Source organism: Ursus arctos, unplaced genomic scaffold (assembly GCF_023065955.2).
Source record: "Ursus arctos isolate Adak ecotype North America unplaced genomic scaffold, UrsArc2.0 scaffold_24, whole genome shotgun sequence".
In the NCBI taxonomy this organism is placed as follows: domain Eukaryota; kingdom Metazoa; phylum Chordata; class Mammalia; order Carnivora; family Ursidae; genus Ursus; species Ursus arctos.
The window spans coordinates 22,689,418-22,713,290 of NW_026622919.1; the positions used below are offsets into that span (position 1 = coordinate 22,689,418).

The 23,873-nt window shown below is 58.7% G+C and overlaps 1 protein-coding gene across 5 annotated transcripts; it reads right to left on the bottom strand.

The window, feature by feature from the left end:
• Positions 1–8,955: 8,955 nt before the first annotated feature.
• Positions 8,956–23,489, bottom strand: OSBPL7 (oxysterol binding protein like 7). 5 transcript variants are annotated; one of them, XM_026513026.4, is made up of 23 exons: positions 23,318–23,489; positions 21,823–21,977; positions 21,587–21,712; positions 21,349–21,402; positions 20,603–20,716; positions 20,186–20,296; positions 19,950–20,067; positions 19,204–19,307; positions 18,740–18,832; positions 18,523–18,655; positions 18,348–18,442; positions 18,063–18,158; positions 17,039–17,176; positions 16,481–16,574; positions 15,524–15,771; positions 15,245–15,382; positions 12,185–12,248; positions 11,988–12,066; positions 10,897–11,041; positions 10,661–10,805; positions 10,447–10,573; positions 10,127–10,249; positions 8,956–9,981 (listed from the first exon to the last, which is right to left on the bottom strand). In XM_026513026.4, the coding sequence occupies exons 2-23, from the start codon at positions 21,895–21,897 to the stop codon at positions 9,873–9,875; spliced, it is 2,529 nt and encodes an 842-aa protein (XP_026368811.1). In that variant the 5' UTR covers positions 21,898–21,977; positions 23,318–23,489; the 3' UTR covers positions 8,956–9,872. The 5 variants fall into 5 exon arrangements, 4 of the variants coding, with proteins under 4 accessions (XP_026368811.1, XP_048080359.1, XP_044245212.1 ...); XM_048224402.2 differs by having other exon boundaries at positions 17,039–17,173; positions 23,318–23,476; XM_044389277.3 differs by having other exon boundaries at positions 17,039–17,173; positions 18,063–18,442; positions 23,318–23,478.
• Between the last annotated feature and the right edge of the window lie 384 nt (positions 23,490–23,873).

A 23,873-nucleotide genomic window follows, 5' to 3' on the forward strand; every position in this document is an offset into this window, starting at 1 on the left:
GGGTTGGGGGATGAGGGGTGACAATGGAGAGTTTTGCTGTTACCCTGAGCAGCACTGACTCCTGCCAGGTCCCTCAGACTTTAGAGCTTCACCCCTGCTTTCACTCACTCATGGAGAGAAGTGCCCTTTGACTCTGGCATCTGTGTCTTGAAACCATCCCATATAAAAGCACAAATGAGGAATGGCTATTTATTGCAGCATTGGTTTTAATAGCAACAACTTAGTGTCCCAGCCGGGAACAAATGAATGAGTAAATAACAATAGAAATTATAAAGTTTCTTTAAAAATGTGTATGGAGTGGTTTTCAGGTAAAGACCACAGATTGAATAGACGCACATACTTTTTTCTCTCTCAAATGAGTTTATTTCAGCAATATTAATTGGAGTATAATTATCATACAGCTGTGCTGTATGTGCAGGAGCAGACTGTGGGAAGATCCAAGGTTGGAGGCCAGCAGGAAAGAGAGGGACTAGCAAGCAGAGGGTTCCAGGAGGAGGCTGGTCCGATCAGTAAATGTGGAGTCTAGGGGCTAAGAGGGAAGCTAGGTGTGGATGGGGTTGGGGAACAAGGACAACAGAGCCACCATCCCGGCTCAGTTCTTCAGTGCCATAAGAGAGTACCATAGACTGGGTGGCTTATCAACCATAGAAGTTTAATTCTCACAGTTGTGGATGCTGAGAAGTCCAGAATCAAGGGAACAGCAGACTTGGTGTCTGGTGAGAGCCCACTTCCTGGTTCACAGACGGCCATCTTCTCCCGTGTGCTCACACTGGGGGAAGGGGCAAGCCACCTCGCTGGGGTTTCTTTTATAAGGGCACGAATCCCATTTAGGACTCCACCCTTGTGACCTAATTACCTCTCAAAGGCCACACTTCCTTTTTTCTTTTCTTTTCTTTTCTTTTCTTTCTTTTCTTTTCTTTCCTTTCCTTTTCTTTTCAGTAATCTCTACACCCAGCATGTGGGGCTGAAACTCAAGAGTTGCACAGGCTCTGCCAACAGAGCCAGCCGGGCATCTCCCGGCTTCCTAATCCCATCACACTGGGGATTGGGTTTCCACTTATGAATTTCAGTGAGGAGGGACACAAACATTCAGTTTATAGCTCTAGCTAAGCGCGAGCTAGCTTTTGCCGGAAGTAGTGCGGTTTGCTCTTGGCCGTTCTCCCCAAAACATTTATGGTTCCCCTTCATTCTATCTTCTCACAAAACCCAGGGTTCAAAATGCAATGCTGATAATGGTTGGAATGATGGTTTAGTTTCAATGGTATTGGGCTCAGGTTGCCAGCTTCCTGAATCTATTTCTTCGGGAGTACACTCATATTACACTACTCTATTGCTTGAGTTGTTTGTATAATAAGTATGTATAATTTTATTTACTTGTTTGGGGGGGGCACTGTTGTTTGCCTGACATGCCATGTCCCCATCGTATACATATTTGGTTATGAACATATCCACATATTTATACACATACGCATACATACAAAGGCAGGGCCACCAGCACCAAACAACTCCTGGGGCCCCTAGGAGTAGGAGAGAATGAGGGGGCAGAATATTTATCACGTCTGAGGTCTTTTATACCTTCCTTTTTGTTTGAATATTCTTCTAGGAATACATATTTCTTTCAGAATAGAAGTAAACTAAGGTAATGTTCCCACCCTTCAGTGCTTGCTGCGCAGACCGGGCTGCCCCTGAGAATCACCTGGGGAACATTTTCAAAATAGTTAAGACCCAGGGGCACCTGCTGGCTGTCGGTACAGCATGTGACTCTCAATCTCCGGGTGGTGAGTTCAAGCCCCACCTCCCGTGGTGAGCTTACTTAAAAAAATTTTTTTAATTAAAAAAAAAAAAAAAAAGCAAGGCCCAGACCCCACCCATGGCCTTTCATAAAACTCCGCAGAGCGATGGAATGTGCAGCCGGGCTTGAACACCGCATTAGGTCTGCTAATTCCATTTTTAGTAATTTAGCCTAAAAAAAGTCAGAGGAGGACCAAGATTCAAGGACTTTCATTACTATGTTATTATGATATATTTTAAGGGTTATAAATCTAAGCCTCTTATTCGCCAATGGAATATTCCACATACTTTAAAAATCATGTTTTTGAGGACTGCGATGCAAAACCATGTATGGTGTGATCATGTAACATTTATAGAAGACAATGTTAATGATTGAAAGTCCCTGGGGGCACCTGGCTGGCTCAGTCCCTGGAGCCTACCACTCTTGTTGTTGGGGTTGTGAGTTCGAGCCCCTGTTGGCTACAGAGATTACTTAAAATCTTTTAAAAGAAGAAAAAAGATGGGGCGCCTGGGGGGCTCAGGCGATTCTGCGTCTACCTTTGGCTCGGGTCATGATCCTTGGGTCCTGGGATGGGGCCCCACATAGGGCTCCCTACTCAGTGGGGAGTCTGCTTCTCCCTCTCCCTCTACCCCTCTCCTTGGCTGTGCTCTCTGTCATATAAATAAATAAAATCTTTAAAAAGAAAGAAAAAGAGAAAAGAAAAGAAAAAATACAAGGAGAAACTGACAACCTAGACAGGGAACTTGGTCGCCACCTCCTCTCCAGACACGGGCCCTAAATTATTCTGCCTTCAGACATCCCTGCCTCCACGCCTCTTGTTCTCGCCCCTTGTGGCTCTTCGGCCCCATTCTTCCCCTCTTCCATCCTCCCCTCAGCCAGGACATTCTTTTTCAGATAATCGTCCCCTGACACACCCCAAACGCATTGAGATGGAGAAGGCGGAGAGGGATAGAGGGTGTAGTGTTTGGGCGAGGCCGTCCAGGACTGCGGTGCCGTAGGCCTGCTCTCCCTGCAGGGGGTGCGGGCTGGGGGGCGCGGTCCCCGTGTGCGGGTGCTGGGGAGGGGCCCCGCCTTCGTGTGCGCGGAGACTCCGGCCCCCTGGGTCCCGCCCCGGAGCCGGGGCTCCCCGCGCCCTCCGTCCCGCGTCCAGCCGGGCTCCCCGCCGCGGGCCACGGGGTCCGAGGACGGCCGCCCCGCCACCCAGCGCGTCCTCAGCGCCTCAGCCCCGCAGCCCTGCAGCCCGGCTCCGGCTCCGGGCCAAACGGGGCAACCGGGGCGCCCGCGCCGCTGTGGGCAGAGGCGACCGAGGACGCGGCGCACCCGCGGCCTCTGCGCGGCCGCAGCTGCGGCCCCGGAGCCCGGGCGGCTCCGGTCCTCGGGCTCCGCCCCGCGGCCACCCGGCCGGCTGCAGCCTATCGCCGGGTTGGGCGGCGCGGCTCTGGCCCCCGGGATCCCGCGAGGCGGCCACCCGCGGGCCCCGGCCACCCGGGGTCGGTGCCAGCGCGCGCGCTGAAGGTGATGCCCGTGGGCACCTGCCCATCGCTGCCCCCTCGACCCTCACCTTTGCCCGCGCGGCCTTCCTGGCCTTGAGGAGTGTCTGGCCGGTTTTAGGCGGGTTTCCCCGGGGCGTGTGATGGGTGGGGCAGGAGCTCCCGCGCCCAGGGCTCCCTAACTCGGGAGGGGATCAGTCCGCTCACCGACAGATGGATGTTGTGTTCTGTCTCAGAGACTGATGGCGAGGGCACCACGGAAATGAGGGGTGCTGCCCCCGATGTGTGAATCCCCTCACCATTTTGGGGAGATGCTTTGTATCCTTTTCTTGGCAGAAGAATTGGGAAACTTGGGGCAGCAACTGGCCTCTACACTCCCACACTCTGAACTCTGCTCTCCTCTCTCGGGGAGGACCTGCCGCTGCAAGGGGGTGGCGGAGCCAGGGGTGACACTAGCCACCGTTGCCTGGTGCTCCACTGCTGGGACAATGCTGAGTCGCACCTCTCCTTTGATAAAGGAGAGAAACCCAAGAAGGAGCCGGACGATTATGATTATGCCCGCTCTGCGAAGGGGAAATGGGAAGGGGAGAAACTGCAGAGCCGGGCCTGAACTCAGATCCCCCCGCTCTTAGCCCAGTGCTCTTCCCTGCCCACCCCACCTGGCAGGTGTCAGAAGGGCAGTGTGGTGGCCCAGGTGGCCCAGCTAGGAGGAGAGGTTACCCTGTGCCCAAATGCAGTGCTAAACGACAGAGAGGGGAGAGACGGCCCACGGGACCTGCCTTCCCCGCCTCCCAGCTTCGCTAGCTCTCTTCAGGGGTCCTCAGTGAGATGGCTTCCCACACCAGCCAAACTGGCCCTGGCCCAGCTTCCTTCTCGTCCCCAGTCTCATCCCTAATCTCATCCCTCCCAGGAGGCCACAAGGGGACCCTCCCCGCCATACCCTACAGGAGCACAACGCAAGGAATCTTCTCAGGCCTGCCCTTCACATTTGGAGGGCCCAGGACAGGAGTAAAACATGGGCCCGTGTATCATATGCTAAATACTGAAAGATGACAAACTGAGCTAACAGCTTAAAATACCTTGTCTTTCAGCCTTCACAAAATATAACTTCATTATGCCCGGAAAAGTCTGGTTGGAATTTAGTTAGGATTCTCACACTCCCCTGAGCTCCTCGCCAGTGTAGGGACACTGGCCCTAGGCCAATGGCTGACCCCCACGTCTGTCATGCTCTGGGAGGGGGAAACACAGGGGTGGGCACAGTCAATCCTTGACGGGGTGTACCTGGGAAAGATCTAGAAGTTGGTTAGGAATTCCAGGATCCCTGGTACCCAGACTGTTATCTGTGAGGAGTCGGTAGCACATTCCCTCAGGCCCTCGGATCCTAGCCCCACGAGGCACTGTCATGGTTCCCGCTCCAGGGTGTGATAGCTCTAGGGGCTGCAGAGGCAGGAGGGGTGTTAGTGGAAACGCAGGGGAAAGTTCTCTTATGATGGCTCGGGGGGGGGGGGGGGGCTGGACCAGCTGTCCTCGACAGGCAGTTACCTGGCAGGGAGGAGGCAAAGGGGGCCTGACCACTCTCCCCCAACCTGAGCAGTTGCTAGGAGTGGTCAGGGACACCTGGGTCTCCCAGAGAAGGAGTTTCCTGACCCGGCATTCTCTGACAAGTGTAGGTGGCCAGTGGTTGAGTGCACTGGCCATCTGGCAGGAATGTGGGCAGGACAGGGTCTGCACTGTCACTTATCGCTGCTGCCCAGTGCCCCCGCCACTGCCAGATTCTTGGGGGCCTAACTCTGAGTGAACAGTGGGTGCAGCCAGGTGGGCTCGGGATGTGCCTGAACTGGTCCTTTCAAGAGACCCAGGCGCCCTCTCGAGGATGCTTAAAGAATTTCACCACCTTGGTCCTGGATGCAGGCTCAGAAGACAACTCTCATCCCCGTTCCCTCTCTTTCCTGCTCCTGCCCGAACTTCCGATTTCTTCTTCCACCCACACCTTTCCCAGAACCCAACCCACCCATCATTTTGAGTGGCCCCTCATATTAGGAACCAGGAGGACCCAGCATCCTCAGGGTCCTGGCCTCATGGGGCAAAGTGACGACGGTTTGGACTTCCCTTGCTAAAGATGCTTCCAGCACCCTAGTGTATATATGGAGGGAATCCTTTCTGCAAACTGAGGATTTTGTACCATGGCGTCGGTCAGGTGCTGTGGGCACCCACCTGTGCTCCCACGGCTTGCCTTTCTTCTGCTGCAGAGTGGGGGGAGCCCGGGCACCATCCATCTCAGACACGTGCCATCAGGCGATGCAGGGAGGCAGGTGCTGGCCTGTTGGCCTACTTCCGCCATGAACACCCACTCAGCTTCAGGGGGATCAGGCCCTCACCCCGATCTCCAGGAGGGGACGGTGAAGTGCCCGTGAGAACTGCAGAACCCAGCATATAACAAATCCATTCCACCCCCTGCACCAAACTCTAGCACGTGTCCCTAGAATGTCCCTAGGATGACCACAGCCCCTCTTTAAGTGCCTGTCAGAGAGAGCTCAATACGGAATTTAGTATTTGTTCTGGCAAACACCTGCTGATAGGCCCCTGATTTACCTTTCTTAGAGCATCTGCCTAAAAGGGCTTAAAATTATGACTCCTTCCTCTGTCCCTTTGAGGTATACATGTATCTCCTATGACTCAGGAGTGTCTTTCTCAAGGACCTGAAAGCCATTCCTTTGAAATGTGGTCATCAGGAAGGATAGGGCCTGTCTCCGAGTCTCTGTGGGAGGATAGAATCCGGACTTTGATCGTTGCCAGCTAGCAGGCACCCCTGGCCTAATTGCATTTACCCTGGCCGATCCTTTGTCATTTTTCACTTCTCTGACTACTGGAGCCCCCGCTCACCCCCCCGTCCTCCCTTGGAACGCCCAGTCACCTCTGCACAGATCGAACGGAGCTCAGCTCTCCCCCCACTGTCAGTGGTTTCTGAACAAACTCTGTTTTCACCCTTTTAATGTCCGGCCGTGTTTATCTTTGACACCGAGGCTGGCTCAGCAGCCGTTCCCTTCTCTGGTTTTATTATAAACACATACGCACGCACCCCCTAAACCACCCTTTATTCAGAAGATTCGGGGAATTTGTAGGTTATAAGTATGCTTAGCCTTTTTGCCCCTGGCGACCCAGGCATCCCCATCAGCTATTCAATAGCTAAATTTAAAAAGACCATTTTCACCTCTCTCTGGATGGAGGGGTTGGGGTCGGAGGGCCCAAAGTGGGTGAGGTGAGGACTGTCACCTCTTTCTCCCTCTGCCACCATTGTTGGGCCCCAGTGTTTCCCTGCTTCTCGAGCTGAGACTTTTACTCATCCAGGGAGGTAGGTCCCTGGCTTTACAAACTGGGTACCTTCTGCCTCGCACCTTTCCTGAGCTATGACATGGGGCCACTAGGCCCATATTCCTCCTCTTTGCCCCAGGTCCGCCATATCCTCCAACCCAGACTGGGGGTCCCGGTCTGTGGGGGGTTGCCCCAAGCCCAGTGGTGAGCAGTGCTCCTGGGTGTCGCCAGGCTAGACTGAGAGAGGCTTGAGAATGGGGCCCACTATTCCTTCCTCAGACCAGACTGGAGCACCCCACCCCCATCTTCCCAGCAGCTGAAAGGCGGCCACTGTTCTCTGTACCCACAGCTGCTTTGGGCCCTGCACATACTGTCCACAGAGCACAGCCCAGGGCCAGAGCTCCAGACTCCCCTCAGCCTGGCCTGAGCACCCCGGGAGTGAGGACACACCCAACCTTGGCCGGAGGGAGGGGGTTTCTAAGAAGACAACAGTCCTCGGCAAGGAACGTCCCCAGAGGAGCAAAACCAAGCTGACCATCTTCCTGCAAGTGACTTGGCACCCAGGGCTGGGGGGGGTGGGATGCTGGTCGGGCCACAGAGGGCCTGGCTCCTGTGGGCAAAGAAGTTGAAAAATAACTTTGGAATTCGGTCTGTTTGAAACTCTTGTTCTTAAAATATGTGCGAGTGGAACATATGCCAGTCAGGTGTGCTGTTGCTCAGAGTGGAAAGGGTTGGGGAGGAGGGCAGTGGACCTTGTATTTAAATATTTTATTTATTTATTTATTTGACAGAGAGAGACAGCCAGTGAGAGAGGGAACACAAGCAGGGGGAGTGGGAGAGGAAGAAGCAGGCTCCCAGCGGAGCAGGGAGCCCGATGTGGGGCTCGATCCCAGGACCCTGGGATCACACCCTGAGCTGAAGGCAGACGCTTAACGACTGAGCCACCTAGGCGCCCCTGGACCTTGTATTTAAAAAACCTGAATGTGTGCCAGTTTTGGCTTTTTTTTGGGAATGGGTTGAGGTTCTCTCTGGTACATGGTATCAGGGGAGTGTATTTGTTTTAACTTTCACGCCCTCTGGAAATAAACTGTAGAAATGTGGAGGGGGAGGGGAGAAGAAAAGGAGGATTGGAAGGGTTGCCATAGTTCAGGGGTCCCCTCTGTTCCTGCACATACCCCCCACCCACAGAAAGTGTGACTTGCTCTGGGCACATGCATCAAACCAGAGTAGGGCTTGGGGGCCTGTCATTGCAGCGGGACAAGGTGAGGGGCTAAGGGACAGCTAATGAAGTCCGGAGCCTGGGCCACTTTCCATACATTCTCCTCTGACGTAAGAGAAGCCGAATGAAGGAACGAAGTCTCCAAACCGAAAGGGAAGGCTCTTGACTGAGACCGCACAGCTTTGGTCACAGAGCTGGGACTGGACTCAGCCTTGGTTGGATGGGGGAGCAGAACTTGTTCGCTGGTCCCTTCCAACCCCGCCCCCCACTCCCACCTCTCCTTGGACACTCATCAGCCTAGGGGTGGGAGGAGACCTGACCTCGGATGCTGGGTGTGGGGGTCAGCACTCTGTGCCAGAGGGGGACGGGGACCACACAGCTTTCCGGCTGAAGAGGGCAGGTTTTTCCTCTAGGTGCTCGGAAGCAATGGATGTATTTGAAGCAGGCCCGAGGCAGCCTATCTCCTCTTTTAAAATATCACCCTAGGGGCACCTCGGTGGCTCAGTCAGTTAAGCCCCTGCCTTCAGCTCAGGTCATGATCTCAGGGTCCTGGGATCTAGCCCTGCATCCGGGCTCCCTGTTCAGCGGGGAGCCTACTTCTTGCTCTCCCTCTGCCCCTCCTCTCCGCTCGTGCTCTCGCTGTCAAATAAATAAATAAAAGTCTTTTAAAAATAAAATAAAATATCACCCTAAAAGTCGGCATTAGAACAGAAGTGCCCCGGGGAGCTTCAAGGTGATAATCCAGGCAAAGGTTGCAAAAGGCCCAGCCTAAGCCAGGGGCAATCCCGAGAAGGGGCCGGAGCTGAGGCATCTGAGACAGAATGGACAGGACACGAGGATTAAGGGAGAGAGAGGACATGGGCTGTTTAGCCCAGGTGAGTGGGTAACTGCGGGCCTTCACTGAACTTACGCATGTGTTTTTATTTTTATTTATTTATTTTTATGGGGGGGGGGAGGAGAGGGAGAAGGCGAGGGAGAATCTCGAGTAGGCTCTGCGCCCAGTGCGGAGCTCGATGTGGGGCTTGATCTCATGACCCCGAGTTCACGACCTGAGCCAAAATCAAGAGGCAGACACTTAACCTACTGAGCCACCCAGGTGCCCTGAGATTATGTGTTTTTAAATGAATGGTCTCAGGCCAAAATGTCGGACAGTCTTTATTGGCGCTTGGAACGTCGCTGCGATTCACCTTCCTCGCAGGCGGGCGGGGCGGAAATGAGCAGCAACAGGGGCGGACAGCCAGCTCGGGCCGTCCGGGCTACATGGGGGACCCTGCTCGCCCGCAAGCAGTACACAGGTACACGCACACATGCACACACGCCTACACAAACCCACTCTCACGCGTGCTCACTCACTCCCTCGGGGTCTGAGGCCAGGCGCCCTGCCTGCTCTGTCGGCTCCCTGCCTCCGGGACAGGCCTCCTCCACTCGGGGGGGACCTGCTGAGCTGCGACGGAAGGAAACCGCTTGAGGACAAGGCCGAAGGAGCTGAAGCCGCAGGCATTTAGCAGTTTGGGAGAAGGGGATCCAGGAAGATGGGAGAGCTCGCCAAGGACTAAGCAAAGGGAGCCCCGACGGGCCAGGGCGTGGGGCAGAAGATGCTGGAGACGGGCGTGGGAGGGACGGGGGGTGGAAGAAAAGGCCATCTCTTCTCCTTCGCTCACTCCAACTGAACAGCTGGGGCCAGAGCCGTGGGCATAGGAAGCCTGGGGAGCATCAAGGGGTCCCCTGTGTCCTAGGAAGGCACTAAACGGGGAACAGGTCCTGGAGAGCCTGGAGTCTCCCCCAAGTACCCCAAGGGGGACAGAAGGGGAAATGACAGAGCAAGAAGGGACTTACATGCTGGTTGTCCAGGGCAACAAGACTGGGGAAGCAAAGATCCTGCTTCCCACCCCAAACGGGGGGTGGGCAATGGGCTGAGAGGCAGGCCCTCTGGCCAGCAGAGGGGACGGAGCCAGAGCTCTAGGGCAGTGAGCGGGGGAGCCTGGCCTCACCCGTATGTCCGTGGCGGGCAGAGGCAGGAGGGAGGAATCCGAGCCTCCTGCCCCCGAGGGGGCCGGGGCTACCAGAGCACGGCCCCGTCCAGGTTCCCGTAGCCTGGCTCAGCCCGCAGCCTCCAATACGTGTTGTTGGTCACCCACCACTCCTTCCCACTGCTGTCCGTCTGCCGCCTGGGGGAGGGAGAGGGTGAACAGCGGGAATGAAGGCCAGGGTTTCCTGGCCTCCCACAGCCTGCCGCTCGCTCGGAGCAAGAAGGCGCTAGGGGAAGGGGAGGAGAGCCTGGAAGGCAGAGACCCCGGCAGAGGGCAGAAGTACCGGAAGAAGCGAGCCTGGTGGATGATGTTGTTCTCCTCCATCACTCTACGCCTGTCCCGCTGAAGCTGCTCGATTCTTCTCTTCTGGGCCTCAGCGGCCTGTATGTTCCCCTCCTCCAGGTACCTGAGCTTCGAGACAACAGTCAGTGGAACTGCCCCCCAGACCCAAGGCCTCTATCCCCTGCCCAGCTCTGTCCCCGCCCAGGACCCATCTCCCTGAGGCAACTCCATGAAGGCAGGACAGGCCCAGCTCTGCGCGGAAACCCGCGGCGGGGACGGAGGAGCCCAGCGGTTCTAGGGTGGGGCCTGCCTGACACTGACCTCTGGTCTGGCCGGAGCCGCGTGTCCGTGGAAGGCAGTGACCGTTTCAGCTCTGCTGTCAGCTCGTTCAGCTCCAAGGCAAACTGAGTGAAGCCGAAGTTTCGCTCATGGTCTGGGGGCATTGAGTCTGGGGGGAAGGCAGGGGGCTGGGGCAGGTGGACTGTGCCGGAGCCGCCCTCACCCCTGCCCAGCCCTCCCCGACCCCCCCACTTACTGGGTTTCCAGATGCACTGACCGCTGGGCAGGGTCCCCCGGTAGAGCCCCTCGTGCCACTTCCCGGAGAGCCGGTGGAGGACGCGGCCACTCCGGCTGAACACGGCACCCTGCACCTCGTGGATGTTGGAGCTCCAGTACTTGGCCTGGGGTGGGGGTGGGGGCAGGGCACTTAGGGGCGCACCCCCCCCCTGGGGTGAGCCGCTGGGGGCGGACAGGCAGGCTGGGGGCGCCCACCTTGCAGAAGGTGATCTTGCAGTGGCAGGAGCTGTCCTGCGTGTTCCGAATGAGCACCTCCCCGTAGTGCTCGATCCAGCGCTGGCCACTCAGGATGTTGTGAATGCATGACGTCACCTTGTTCCACTCAAAGTGGTCCCCGAACCTGAGAGGGACAGAGCGGGGGAGGGCAGCAGCGGGCCGGCCCTGGGGCGCAACTGCCACCCTGAGCCGGGGAGTGGGTCGTGGGGGTCTGTGGAAGGAGCACGGGGGCCCAGTTCTGCCCCTGCCGTGGAGGATGACATATGTATCCAGCAGAGCGGCCTTCGCCGAAAATCTGAGGCCAACACGTCTCCACTCATTCGATCACGCTCCTGAGGGCCTACGTCTCGGGAATGAACACACAGGCAGGGTCCCTGCCCTTCGGTGCCAGGGACCAGCGTAGCTCTGCTCACGTCTGTTGCCCGGCTCACTCCCCACCTGCACTCACTACTCTAATAGGAGAACAGACTCGAGGCTCTGGGGCAGCACGTCTCTTCGCTGCTTGCATGAATTATTAAGTGGCAGAATCAAGACTCCCAGCCAGGACTTCTGACTCTCGAGTCCAGGAGCCTTCCGCCTGCGCGCCGGCCTCTAGCTGACGCCTGGACCACGCGGGCTAGGCCGCCTTCTCCTCTGGCTGCCGTCCCCACTTCTAAAATGACACGAGCTAATGAGGGTGTTTCAAATGTGGTTTGTGCTCGGTCCTGAGGTCAGTTTAGGTTTCTGTGGGTGTGTGTGTGTGTGTCTGGGTGTGTCTGTGCATCGGCTTGAAGTTTCAAATGCATTTCTTACTGTGAGTCACGGTCAAGAAAGTGTGAAAGCCACTGCATCACACGACCTTGATGAGCCCTTCCCGCTCTACTATTCTAAGATTTTTCACCCTTCTTTATGCACAACCCTGTAAATACAGGTGTCACGTGTACAGGCACTGCCCCACGTCAAGCAGCTTCAGGCCAGACCTTTCTGTCCCGTCCCTGCCACCTCAGCAGCAGTGGCCTGGAGGAAAGCCTGTGGGCGGGGCCTGGCTGCCGAACGCTATGAACACCCACCTGGGCAGGCTGACCACCCACCTGGGCAGGCTGACGTTAACCGTCCCCACAGGCACAATCTCCAAGGATTTGCCCCAGAACTTGTTCTTCCACTTCATGTCTGGAGGTGGGTTGGGAGAGGGAGAGGGAGACGTGAGACCAGAGAGTGTTCCAGCACCTACCCCCCGCCACGTGCCCTTCGCCCCCACGTCCACCTCACCATGCCCCCCACGCCTCACCTTGCCAGAAGATGAAGTTCTCGGACTCTGCGTGGCACGCCGAGATAGGGGGGTGGTGGGAGACCTTGGTGAGCAAAGAAGGTCTCTGGACTCTGCCTCTGAGGACCCCGGGGTCTGCTCCCGACCCCACGGCTTCCCGAAGTCCCTGCCCCCCATTCCCAGCTCCCCTGCAACCCAGAGGACCAGTTCGTTTCAGGTCTCTTGTCTCTGTCGTCCTTGGCCACCACCCAAATTCTATCGTCCTCTCTTTCCCCATGAGGCTTCACTTTCCCTCTTCTTGTTCACTCCCCCCGAGAGGCCCAGAACCCCTGTTCCAGCCTACGAAGTCCTCTAGCAGTGACAGCTGGGGCCTCTCCTGTGCCCTCCCGAGTACCCTCTCTCCCCTCACCGTCCCCTCCCTCATCACTGTCACAGCCTCCACACCACAGCCCTGGAAAAACCTGGCCTTGTCCCTCTTGGAACGGCTCCATCTCTGGAACTTGAACTCGGGTATCCCACAGCCCGCAGCCTGGCCTCTCTCCCCATTCCCTGGGGCCCACGGCTCCTCCCAAGACGTCTCTGCTCTGCTTTGTGGCGGCAGCTCTGGCTTCACCTCCTTCCCCACCACCCCCTCCCACCCCGGCTGAGATTACTCCGTCACCTCCGCCCTCTCTCCCTGCACCCCCCGACAACCCGCTGCCACCACTCGCCGCAACGCCTAGCATCGATCAGCCTCCTCTGTGCCACGCCTGGCTCCCTGCTCTTTAGACACACAGCACACACTGGCAACTCCTCATTCTAGCTGTGTCCACACACAGGCCCACTCCTCCTCCGTGGACAGACACCCGACCCATCCCCTTCACACCACATTAACGCCCCCATCAGAGGGACGGCAGAGATGGCAACTCCTTCCACCAACTTACGGCTCCCACCCTGACCCCAGTCCCCCGAAACCCACTGCCAGGCCCAGCTCTTCCCCACCCCGCTGCCTCGCACCCCTTCCTGCAGGCTCCTTTCTCCCCATCCCCCCTCTGCCCTGCAGTCTTTCCCTCTCCATTTCTCCTTCTCTCTGAACAGAAACATCTCCTGTTTCTTCCATCTTAAACAAGAGTAAATGTTGGAGCACCTGGGTGGCTCAGCCCATTAAGCATCGGACTCTTAGTTTGGGCTCAGATCATGATCTCAGGGTACTGAGATGGAGCCCCGCGTCTGGCTCTGAGCTCAGTGCAGAGTCTGCTTGTCCTTCTGCTCCTCACCCCTGCCCCTCTCTCTCTGTTTCTAAAATAAATAAATAAAATCTTAAAAAAAAAAAAAAAAAAAAGAGCAGGGGCACCTGCGTGGCTCAGTCATTAAGGGTCTGCCTTCGGCTCAGGTCATGATCCCAGGGTCCTGGGACCGAGCCCCGCATCGGGCTCCCCAGTGGGGAGTCTGCTTCTCCCTCTGCCTCCTGAGCCTCCCCCTGCTTCTCTTCTGTCTCTCTTTTTCTCAAATGAATAAATAAAATCTTTTAAAAAACACAAAAATACTTAAAATCTAAACAAAACAAAACAAAACAAAACTGCTTCAACTCTATCCCCACCTCTGGCTGAAACCCTCTCTCCCTCTTCTTTCCCTCCTGGTAAAACTTTCTGGAATCAATATGTTTCTCTATTTTAATTTAATCTTTTATTTATTTACTTATTTATTTAGAGCTCACACACAAGGCGGGGCAGAGGAAGAGAGAGAATCCCATGACCCCAAGATCATGACCTGAGCTGAAACCAAGAGTCAGTTGCTTAACTGACTGAGCCACCCAGGCAGGCCTAATTTTATTTTTTAAAATACACTCTACACCCAACGTGGGACTTGAACGCAAACCCTGAGATCAAGAGTCACATGCTCTACTGACTGAGCCAGCCAGGTGCCCCATTTAATTTAATTTTATTTTAAGTAGCATTTTTCTCTATGTTACTTCTTTTTGCTACACACCCACTGTAATCCAGGATCAGCCCCCAGCCTTTCTCTGAAAGCTCCCTCACTCAGGAAACCAGGGACACCTCCTTGAAGTCCTGGGGACCACCTGCCCACCCCCTCACCTCAGAGCTCCTCTGCCTTCCCTGCCCAGCCTCCTCTCCAGACCCTCCCCCTGGGGCAGCCCATGGCGTCACCTGTCCTCTAAGCTGGGGACTCCCGGGTCTGTCAGCCCCACCCTTGGCTCCCGGAGGAGCTCCACGCCCACATGGCCCAGGGCCTACTGGACATCTCCCCCTGGAACTCAAGCCCACACGGATAAGGAGTCTTGCTAATTCAGTCACCTGCCTCTCGTCCTTTCCATCTTGCTCACTGGCACTGCCACACACCCGCAGAATCCCCCAAAGCAGATACTCGAGGCCACTTCCCACGTCTCCCTACATCGACCACCTCCCCTATCCCTTGCGTAACAACATTCTGCGGCCCACCGAGTCTTGTCAAGAACAACGCAGACACAGCTCCCGAATCCAACAGCCACGCGATCCGCCTGCCGCCGGCCAAGCGCTGGTCCTCAGCAGCCCTTGCACAGTGACCTTCTCTGACCCACCCGCACACAGCCACCTGCGTGCTCTTTAGGGAGCCCGTCACTACTGCCGGAGACCCTCCGATGACTCCCCACGGCCTCCGAGGTTTGAAAGCCACCTCTTCTCCTACAGGGCTCCTCAGGGTTTGGCCCCGTCTCATCTTCAGCTGCGTCTCTTGCTCTTCCTAAGCATGCTCCATCTGTTCCTCTACACTGTCTGGAGCATTCCATTCTCCACCCCGCCCCCACCGTAGTACTCCTCGTTCCTCCCTCAACACTCAGCTCCCGATCAGCCCCTAGAGTCCGCCTTCCGCGAGGAGCTGAACAGCAGCCTGGGAGCTTCCAGGCTCTAGAACACGGCACCGTAACTCCTTGCTTCAAGCCGGCCCCCCACACTCGGCCCGGGGCTCCCCGGAGCAGAGGGCCCTCTGCGCTGCCACCACCACGCGGCACAGCGCCTGGCACCAAGCCATCTGCCCTGCGCTCTCCCCCGGGCCCCGGCCCCTCGACCGCCCGTGTGGCCCACCCCCTTCTTCCGGGGCACACACCTGCTCGCTGATGAAGCGGAAGCCCCGGTCAGGCCGCTCACACTCATAGGTCTCCCCCAGGACAGGGTTGAAGGGCTTACAGCCTGCTCGGTGGTACGTGGACGAGTAGGCAGACACGGCAAAGGCTGCGATGTACACCTGCGGGGGGGAGGGGGAGAGATGCCATTGAGGGGGGAGGGCAGCGAAGGGGGGGTGCCACCCCACTGCCGGCAAGGACTGGGGGTGCCGAGGTGGAACCCCGGCAGCGGGGAGGAGCCCGGCCGGGAGTTGGCGGGGTACCATGCGCTCGCAGGGGTCGGCCGTGCGGCTGGCCTGGTCCAGGAGGCTGCTGTACTCGAGCTCCTCGCACAGCCGCTGCAGGGTGTTGAGCGGCTCGTTGAGCTGCACGGGCATGGACACCTTGGACAGGTCCTTGCCGATGTTGTTCCGCAGTATGTTCCACAGGCTCACGTCGGCTCCTGGCCCGCTGGCTGCTGGCAGGCAGCGGCGACGCGGGGGCCCTGCAGCTCTCCCTGGAACACAGGCCCCTGGGGCCCACCCAGCCAAGTCGCTCTCCCTCCGGGCACGGCATCCTGACCCAGCAGGTGCCCAGGCCAGCCCCGAGGCGGCGCCCCCCCCCCCCCAGAGGGGCTCCTAGACAGACTCACTCCCAAGCCTCCCCTCTGGACTCGGTGCAGGGCGGGGCCCCTGGGGAGCCAATTGCAGACGAGCTCCTGGGGGACTTCGGGGGGCAGTAGGGCCGAGAACCACTCCGAGAGGGTGGTCCCCACGGCCGGAAACCCTGCACCCCAGAAGCCCTTCCTGAGCCCCCACCCTTATCTTCAGCTCCCCTCCATAAACACAGAAACTGATGTCAGGATATAGATTATTCAGCCCATTTTACAGATGAAGAAACAGGCTCCGAGAAGTAAAATGACATGTCCAAAGCTACACCGCTGAAGAGCGCCAAGGTGGGAGCTTCTGCCTCTGCCTCAGGCCCCAGGCGAACCTTCTCAAGAGACTGCACTGGAGGTTACCCTGGGGCCCTGAACCTGACCCAGCCCCAGAGCCACTCCTGGAACATTCTGCAGCTCACAGCTTCACCTTCCTCGTCTCCTGGGGTCACTTCTGGATCAGCATCCAAAGCCGTCAGCCCACCAGTCACCCCAAGAGACAGCCTCCCAGGGGCCTGGGCTGTGGACAAACACCACTTCTACCCCTCCCCAGCCCCTCCATGGCTGCACACCCAGCGGGCACCTTTCTGATAGCGCTCAGCTCCCCTGAGGTCCAGCACCTCCTCGGACAGGCTGGTGGTGATTTCACTAGTGCATGACTCCTCCTCCTCTGAGCCCTGGGCCGGGACAGATGACAGGCTGGGCAGACTGGGCCTCCCGGGCAGCTGGGCAGTGCCCAGGGCCTGGTAAGACCCTGTGCCCTGCCACTTTGGGAGGGGGACGCCTGGCCCTCTCGCTGAGGGGAGAAAGCTCAGGGACTTGGTGGTACACTAGGACAGGGCAGCAGGGCACTGCTGAGATCCAGGGCAGGGGGCAGGGCAGTGCTGGCGCTGACAGGCTCGCAGGAAGATGGCAGGGTGGGGCTGAGGCAGCCGTCTCAGGAGAACCAACGGGAACAAAGCACACTGAGCTGAGGAAGGGTCCCCAGCAGAGACTTCTGAGCGGGGACACAAACCCAGCAGGTCTGGACACATGGCCAGAGATAGCAGCCGAGGTGTTAGAAAGGATTTGGGAATCTACAGGTTCCAGTCCCTCTGGACCCCATCCCAATATTCCCGGGGCTCCCCCTCCCCAACCTCACCTCATTCTCAGAAGAGCTGGCAGAGAGGAGAACCTCACAGGCATCAAAGAACTCTGTGTGGGAATCCGCAAGGGACAGGACGCTGCTCTGGGACAGCTGCGGCGTCAGCTCCCGCCCCTTCATGTACAGAGCTTCCTGCTGTGGGAAGGAGGGGCGTCAGGCCGTGCTCCCCGGGGAGGGGAGAGAGCATGGGGGGATACGAAGGGGTGCCAGAGGAACCGGGAGCAAGGAGACAGGTTCCCCACGGCCACGCACTCTGCCGGGCGCTGGCTCTGAGCCGGCCTCCAAGGCTTCCGAGTGTATTAACACATCCCATCCTGACGCTCACCCTATGCGGCAGGTGCGATCATGACCTCCCACTTCGCAGGTTGGGACACTGAGGCTCAGGGCCACAAAGCGGGCGTGCAATGGAGCCAAACTGAAACCCACGGAGCCCGGTCCCAGAGTCTGTGCTCAGAACACCTAAGTCCCAGCTTAGCCAACCCTCAATCCACAATTGTGGGAGCCTGGCCCCCATCGGTCAGATTCTTTGACTCTCTGTTTCCTCCACCATGAACTTGAGGGTAAGGATCATGGCCTCACAGGACCCTGAATTAAAGGTAAAAGCACTGTGCACACACTGGCCAGGCAGGAATGACCACGATGAGGCTGCTGCATGAAAGGGGCTGGAGCTAGGCTCGCCTGGGTGGCTCAGTCGTTAAGCGTCTGCCTTCGGCTCAGGGCATGATCCCGGGGTCCTGGAATCGAGCCCCGCATTGGGCTCCCTGCTCGGTGGGAAGCCTGTTTCTCCCTCTCCCACTCCCCCTGCTTGTGTTCCCTCTCTCACTGCCTCTCTGTCAAATAAGTAAATAAAATCTTTAAAAAATTAAAAATAAAATAAAGTAGATAAATAAGTAATTTTTAAAAAGGGGGCTGGAGCGAGGACTTCTGGGCCGTTTCGGGTCTGAAGACCAAGAGTGCCTTGACTTCTGCCGAGGAAGAAGGTGCAGGAGAAACGGTCCTCACAGCCTAGCCTGGCTCCTACCTCCTCCGGGTTGAGGGAGCTGAAGGAGTCCGCAGTGGTGTCCGAAGACACGGAGAGTGAGTGGAGGCGCCTCGGGCCAGCGGAGGCCTCGGAGACCTGCAGGGAGAGGGTGAGGGGCCAGGGGCCAGGAGGACAAAGCCCTCCCCACCTCACCACGCTGCTCTCTGCACAGACTGCCTCTGCCACCCACTCTCTCCCCAGACCCGGCTCTGCTCTCCGCCCCAGGCCTGTGGGCCTCGGCCTTGAGCCCTCTCCTCCCGTGGCTCCCCGGTCCCTGAGCCTCACCCCCGTCCGTGACAGCTCTGAACCCTGGTGCAGGTCCCTCAGTCGGTCCCACTCGGCAGTGAGGGCAGCCAGGACGCTGCTGAGGGAGTTGTGCACTGTAGGGGCAGGGGCAGGCATCAGGCTCCTCTTCTCCCTGCCCCTGCCTGCCCCTGCCGCCCCTCCCGCACGCACTCACCCTTCTGGGCCAGGGCCCAGAAAGTACGCTGCAGGTGGGCATAGTCTGGAGGCGGCAGCCCGCGGGGACCTGAAGGGTCCCGGGACTCTAGGTAGCGAGACAGGTTGGGAACAGAGCCGTGGAGACGACCCACCTGCAGGTGAAGGGCAGGGGTCAAAGGTGACAGCCTCCTTCACGGCTTCCCACCCGGCGGCTTGGGGTCCATGCCCCACCTCACCCGTCCAATGGTGTCGTCCTTGGCAAAGCTCTGTGTGCACCACATGCGGCTGGTCCGCTTCCCCTTTCTGGGTCTCTCGGTTGTCACTGAGGCCTGGCACGTGGACGGCAGAGGGGTGGGGGGGGAGTGTCACTCAGGGTGGGGAGAAGGGCAGCAACCACGAAAGCCAGGAGAGAGGCAGATGGCCCCAGAGGGGGGCACAGAGACATCTGACATCGCAGAGGAAGAAGACGGACGCCCTAGTGGATGCGTGGGCACAGCAGCAGGGGTCAGCCCCAAGGGGCAGAGACACGACCCTGAGACAGTCTGGACATGCGAGGTGAGTCAGCTAGGCAGATGCGTGGCTCTCCAGGGAAGAGCAGTGTATGAGGGAGCCTGGGGAGCTGTCCCAGGGACGCGGTGGGCACGCAGGCATCTAGTGGGAGAGACCCCAGGCAGGCCCCTGCCTCCCCCCCGGCCCTCACCTGGTGCGTGGGGATAACAGGGGCCGAAGGGATTCGGTGCAGCGATTCCAGGCTCTGGAGGAGTCTGTGTAGCTCCTGGAGCTTCCCCTGACACTCAGATAGCTCTGTGGGAAGAATGAATGAGAAGTCCCTCTCCTAACACTGACCGGGGACCCCAAAGTCTGTCCCTCAGCTTCCCGTCCTCCTCCAACACTTCACCGGGCAGCCACAGAAACCGGGACCCGGGATCCCCCTCCTTGGCTCAGGAGCCCAAAGCAGTTCCCCGTCTCAGCCCTGGTCTGGCCTCACCCTGGTTTCCTGAGAGGGCTGGCACCCCAACCCCCACTGTCACCACAACACACCTGAACCCTGCTGCCCCCGTGCAGACTGCCTCCTTCCGTCCCCGCTTGCTGGCCTTCTCTCTCCCAGGCCAGCATCAGAGGCGCCTACTCCAGGACCCCGGCTCTGGAGTGCTCCCCTTTCCTGGCACTACTCCCCAGGACCCCTCGCCGCACTGGCATTCTGTATCTTCTTGTTCCTGAGTCCGGGCCTGGGGCACAAGCCCTGCCCTCCTCTCTAAGACTGGCGCTCCCCAGGGCAGGCCCGAGTAGACCCGGTGGGCTGGAGGCCGAGGCTGTCTCCTCCAGCAGCCCAGGTTCCCAGAGGCCGGGATGGAGATGACAGTCCTCCCCCTTGTGACTGTGGATGCCACCTAGACCCAACAGCATGGGCCCTGCCCACGAGGCGCAGTGCCACGGGCCCCTCACCATGAGAGCAGCGGTCTAGCCCATCACTGTCCCTCAGCCAGGAAGACACCTTCTCCCGAGGTCCAACCCCAGGTAGAGCCGAGGCGCTGCCAGCTGCTGGAAGCTGGGCACCAGGAACCTGTGGGGTGAGTCGAGGGTGAGGCGGGACAGTGCCCACCTCCCTGGGTCTCATGGTTCTCTGAAGCCACCACCCCTGGATCCCCCTGTCACCTGCCCCTGCACAGAGCCCTTCTTACCTTCCGGTGAGTGGTGCCGGGCAGCGAGCCTCGGGGCATGTCTAGGCGCTGGGCCAGGCGGTGGGCACGAAGCTGGGCCACCCAGCTCTGGAACAGGTCCTGGGATTTGATCTGCAGAGGCGATGGAGACGGAGAGGGAAGCATGAAAGGAAGGGCTGCTTCACAGTGCTCCCCAGCTTGTGCAAAGGCTCCTTGCAGGGAAAGCAAAGCACAGCTTCCCCAGCAGTCTGAGCCCTTAGCTCTGTGCCTGTGTGCAGAACAACCGAGAAGGCGGTCTGCCATCGGCCATTGTATACGATGGGAACGCCCTTGCTGTCGACCTCAGGGACAGACCCTCAGCCCCCGACCCTCTCAGGTGTGCCCAGTGTCTCCGCTAGGCTGGGGCCCAAGCCACCACTCGGCTCCCAGGAGTGTCACCTTGAGGTGGTAGATGTTATCTTCGGTGTCAAGGTCAATGCGCTGGGCCTTTTTGTTGATGGACATGACAGACAGTCGGACGTCAATGGAGCCGTGAAGCTTCCCCTTGGTGATCTGGAATGCAGGGTTGGCAGGGGGGAAATGGGACTTTTTAGGCCCCCAGGGACCACAGAGCCACCGTCTTTCTAGAGTCACCTAGTCACCTAGAGGTGACTCTAGGCTCAAGGGCCAGGCAGTGGGTTCACCCTCACCCCCAAGGCACAGTGTCGGCAGGGACTTGTCAGTCGTCCTCCTGTGCACAGAACACCCCACTACGTCAAGCCACATTCTGAACTCAAGGGAGTCACAGAGCAAGGAAGCTCTCAGGAACCCACAAGGCCGAGAAGGCAAACACCCTCTTGGAGCCAGAGCCTGAGCGCGTAGGCCTTCGGTTCCCGTTCCCAGCACGGGAACAGGACGAGGGCGCGGAAGAGAAAGCTCCCGTTTCCTGGACACTAATTTTTGTGCCGGGCTCTGTCCTGAGGGCCCTCACCAAGATGGGGGGAGTACGACGGGGGGATCGTGTTCTCTCCATCTTAGAGATGAGGGAGTTGAGGCCCAGGAAAGGAACGTGCCCAAGACCCCACATCCAGAAATGGTGTAGCTGGGATCAGACCCTGCTCTGGTGGCTTCCAGATATCCCTGCCTGCTCAGAGCATTCTGGGGCCACACTCATCCCACGACCCCCAGCAGAGGCCCTGACTCACGTCTTGCCGAGTGGTTGCATAATGAAGGATCCCGTCCTCGAGCACGAAGTATCTCTGTGACATGGCCGAGAAGGAACGAGAACCCAGGAGGCCGAGAGGAAAGGGTATGGGGAGAGAGCAACCACACACATGGACTTTTCTTCCCCTCCACACACACAGCCCCTATACTGCCCACGCCCTCTTCCACGCCCCCCTCCGCCCCTGCATCTGGCCCCTCCCTTTGCCCTGCCCACCCTACCTTGTGCCAACCCTTCAAAGGCCACTTCCTCTTCTTGAGCAGGTGGCCTTCCTGCCTCTCCGGCATGATGCCCTCTGCTCCCAGCCTGCTCCGAGGCTCCTCCACCACCTCCCACAGCTCAGAAGCCTGCAGCCCAGGACAGAGAGGTAGGAAAGCAGTGGGGAAGGTGACCAGTTCTGCCCCCCACTTCTGGGCCAAGCTCTCTCCACCCACTGCCTGCTTCCCCACTCTCAGACCTGCTGGGCACTGCTCGGCTTTGCAGACAGAATGCTCTCGGCCAAGGAGTTAGGGACCCTCTCTTGGAAGTCCATGGAGAAGGGAGCAGCCACTCCCTGCCGAGAAGGTAGAGCGCGGTGGAAGGAGAAGGATGTCACCTTGTCCTGAGGGGACCCTTGAAGCAAGAGAGAGACCCCATGAGCACCTCCAACCCCTCCTGCCTCGTCTGAGATAAGAGCTCACCCACATCTGCTCACCTGCCAGGCCTTGCCAAGTGTCCCTTCTGCACCCTGGGCCGGTTTCCCTGCCCACACCCTCCGGCTGCGGCCACCACTCGGAGGTGAACGAGCTGAACTCGCAGCAGCCCGCAGGCCGGTGCCAGGAGAAAACCACAAAAGTCTGCCCAGCCCCACCTTGGGCCCACATTCTCAGGCTCTAGGAAACACTCAGTGCTTTCTCTGGAGGATTCCCTGCGGGTGATCGGAGATGAGGCATGGGAGTGAAAAAAGAGGCTCTAAAAAAGGACGGAGGAATTCAGAGACTGGAAGCAAGATCTCAATCCGGTTTCTCTCTCTTCAGGACCCCTGGACATCCCTCCCCTCTGCTGCCCTCCTGCGCCGGAGACCCCTCCTGCACGATCCCTCGATCCCTCGGCAGAGTGCTCCTAATCCCTTCATCCCGACTCCCCACCAGTCGGTCTCCAGATCTTCTATCTTCTGCATGGGGGAAACTGAGGCCTGAGACAGCCCCCTCCCCATTGTTCCCCATGCCTCACCCTAGGATGCCTGCCTGAGACCCTCAGTCCCCCACCAAAGCCTCCCTTCTATCCACCCAGTCCTTGCGGCTCCTGAGAAGTACCGCCCACCCGGAGGGAGCAGGGGACAAGGCCCATGGAGGCACTGTGTGCAGGAGAAGGGGTGGCCAAGAACATGCCAAGGTCCACACAGGTCCCGCAGCAGTGCCCACAGGCGCCCTTGGCACCAGCCCTGGCCATCCTGGCTCCACGGGGAGATCAATAATGCATGAGGCTGTGTGTGTGTGAGACAGGGAGGGCACTGGAGGGGCGAGGCTGGCCCGAGGCTGGGCAAACGGCTCAGATCTTCCAATGGAGCCAGCAAGCACCTGAGGAGCGGAGGCCAGGAAGGGACAGGGACGCGGTGGGCTAATGGTGGCCGGGAGGTCGGGACGGAGGGGCCCGTAGTACAAGAGGCTGACCCGGGGTGGGGGGTGGTGGTGGTAAAACTCCTGCATCTGGCCATTGAAAGTTCCCAAACTCTTCCGGTGTTTGGGTACCCCTGTGCCCTTTTCCTGGCCCCGGAGGACCCTGGCCCCTCACTGCTGGCAGGTGGAGGGGGAGACTCTGTCCGTAGAGGGTGCGGGGTCGAGGTGAGCCAGGTTGGTACCCCATCGCCACTTCCATTCCCACCCCCGTCTCCGGAGGGGCAGACCCGCCAGCTTCAGGTGGGAGGAAGCCTGCCCAGGCGATGTCAGCAGATGCCAGCACGGCCCCCTTACCCCAGGGTCCATGGACGCCAGTGCTCCTTGGCCCGCGCTCCGCTCTGCCTCTGAGTCACCGTCTCCGAGTGGCCCGCTCCCTCCTCACGGAGCTGAGCAGTGGCAGCAGCTGCTGCAGGAACCAGGAAGGAAGGAGACGTCGGAGCCTCCCCTCCAGCCGGATCTCCCCACCTCCCCCTCCCCGGCCCCTCCTCCCGCCAAGCTCCGGGCGGCCGCTCAGCTCTGCCCCCCTGCTCCCGGGAGGACTCAGGGCTGAGCGGACTCCCCAGCACCGAGGTAGCCTGGGAGTGGGGGCAGAGTCCCCACTGGGCGCAGTTCCAGACAGATCACGGAGGACTGGGGAGATGCTGGCCTCAAGCCAGTGGTCGTAAAGGGTTTACTCGGACTAGCATGGCCTTGACCCCACTTAGTACCCAAGGCCATTTCCTTATTAACCGCCCCCCTCTCGTTTTACATCTGAAAATAGATTGCAAAATTTGGAGCCAGCAAAGGTATCAGGTTGACGGGAAGGGATGGATGCCCCTGGGGGACCACAGTAGACAGTGCCAACAGCGCA

Coding starts and splice junctions, on each gene's coding strand:
- OSBPL7 (XM_044389276.3), bottom strand. CDS start 21,897: ATGGACTTCCAAGAGAGGGTCCCTAACTCCTTGGCCGAGAGCATTCTG. Junction 15,383..15,523: donor CCGACCCCTGCGAGCGCATG/GTACCCCGCCAA, acceptor TCCCCCCCGCAG/GTGTACATCGCAGCCTTTGC. Junction 12,067..12,184: donor GAACTTCATCTTCTGGCAAG/GTGAGGCGTGGG, acceptor ACCCACCTCCAG/ACATGAAGTGGAAGAACAAG.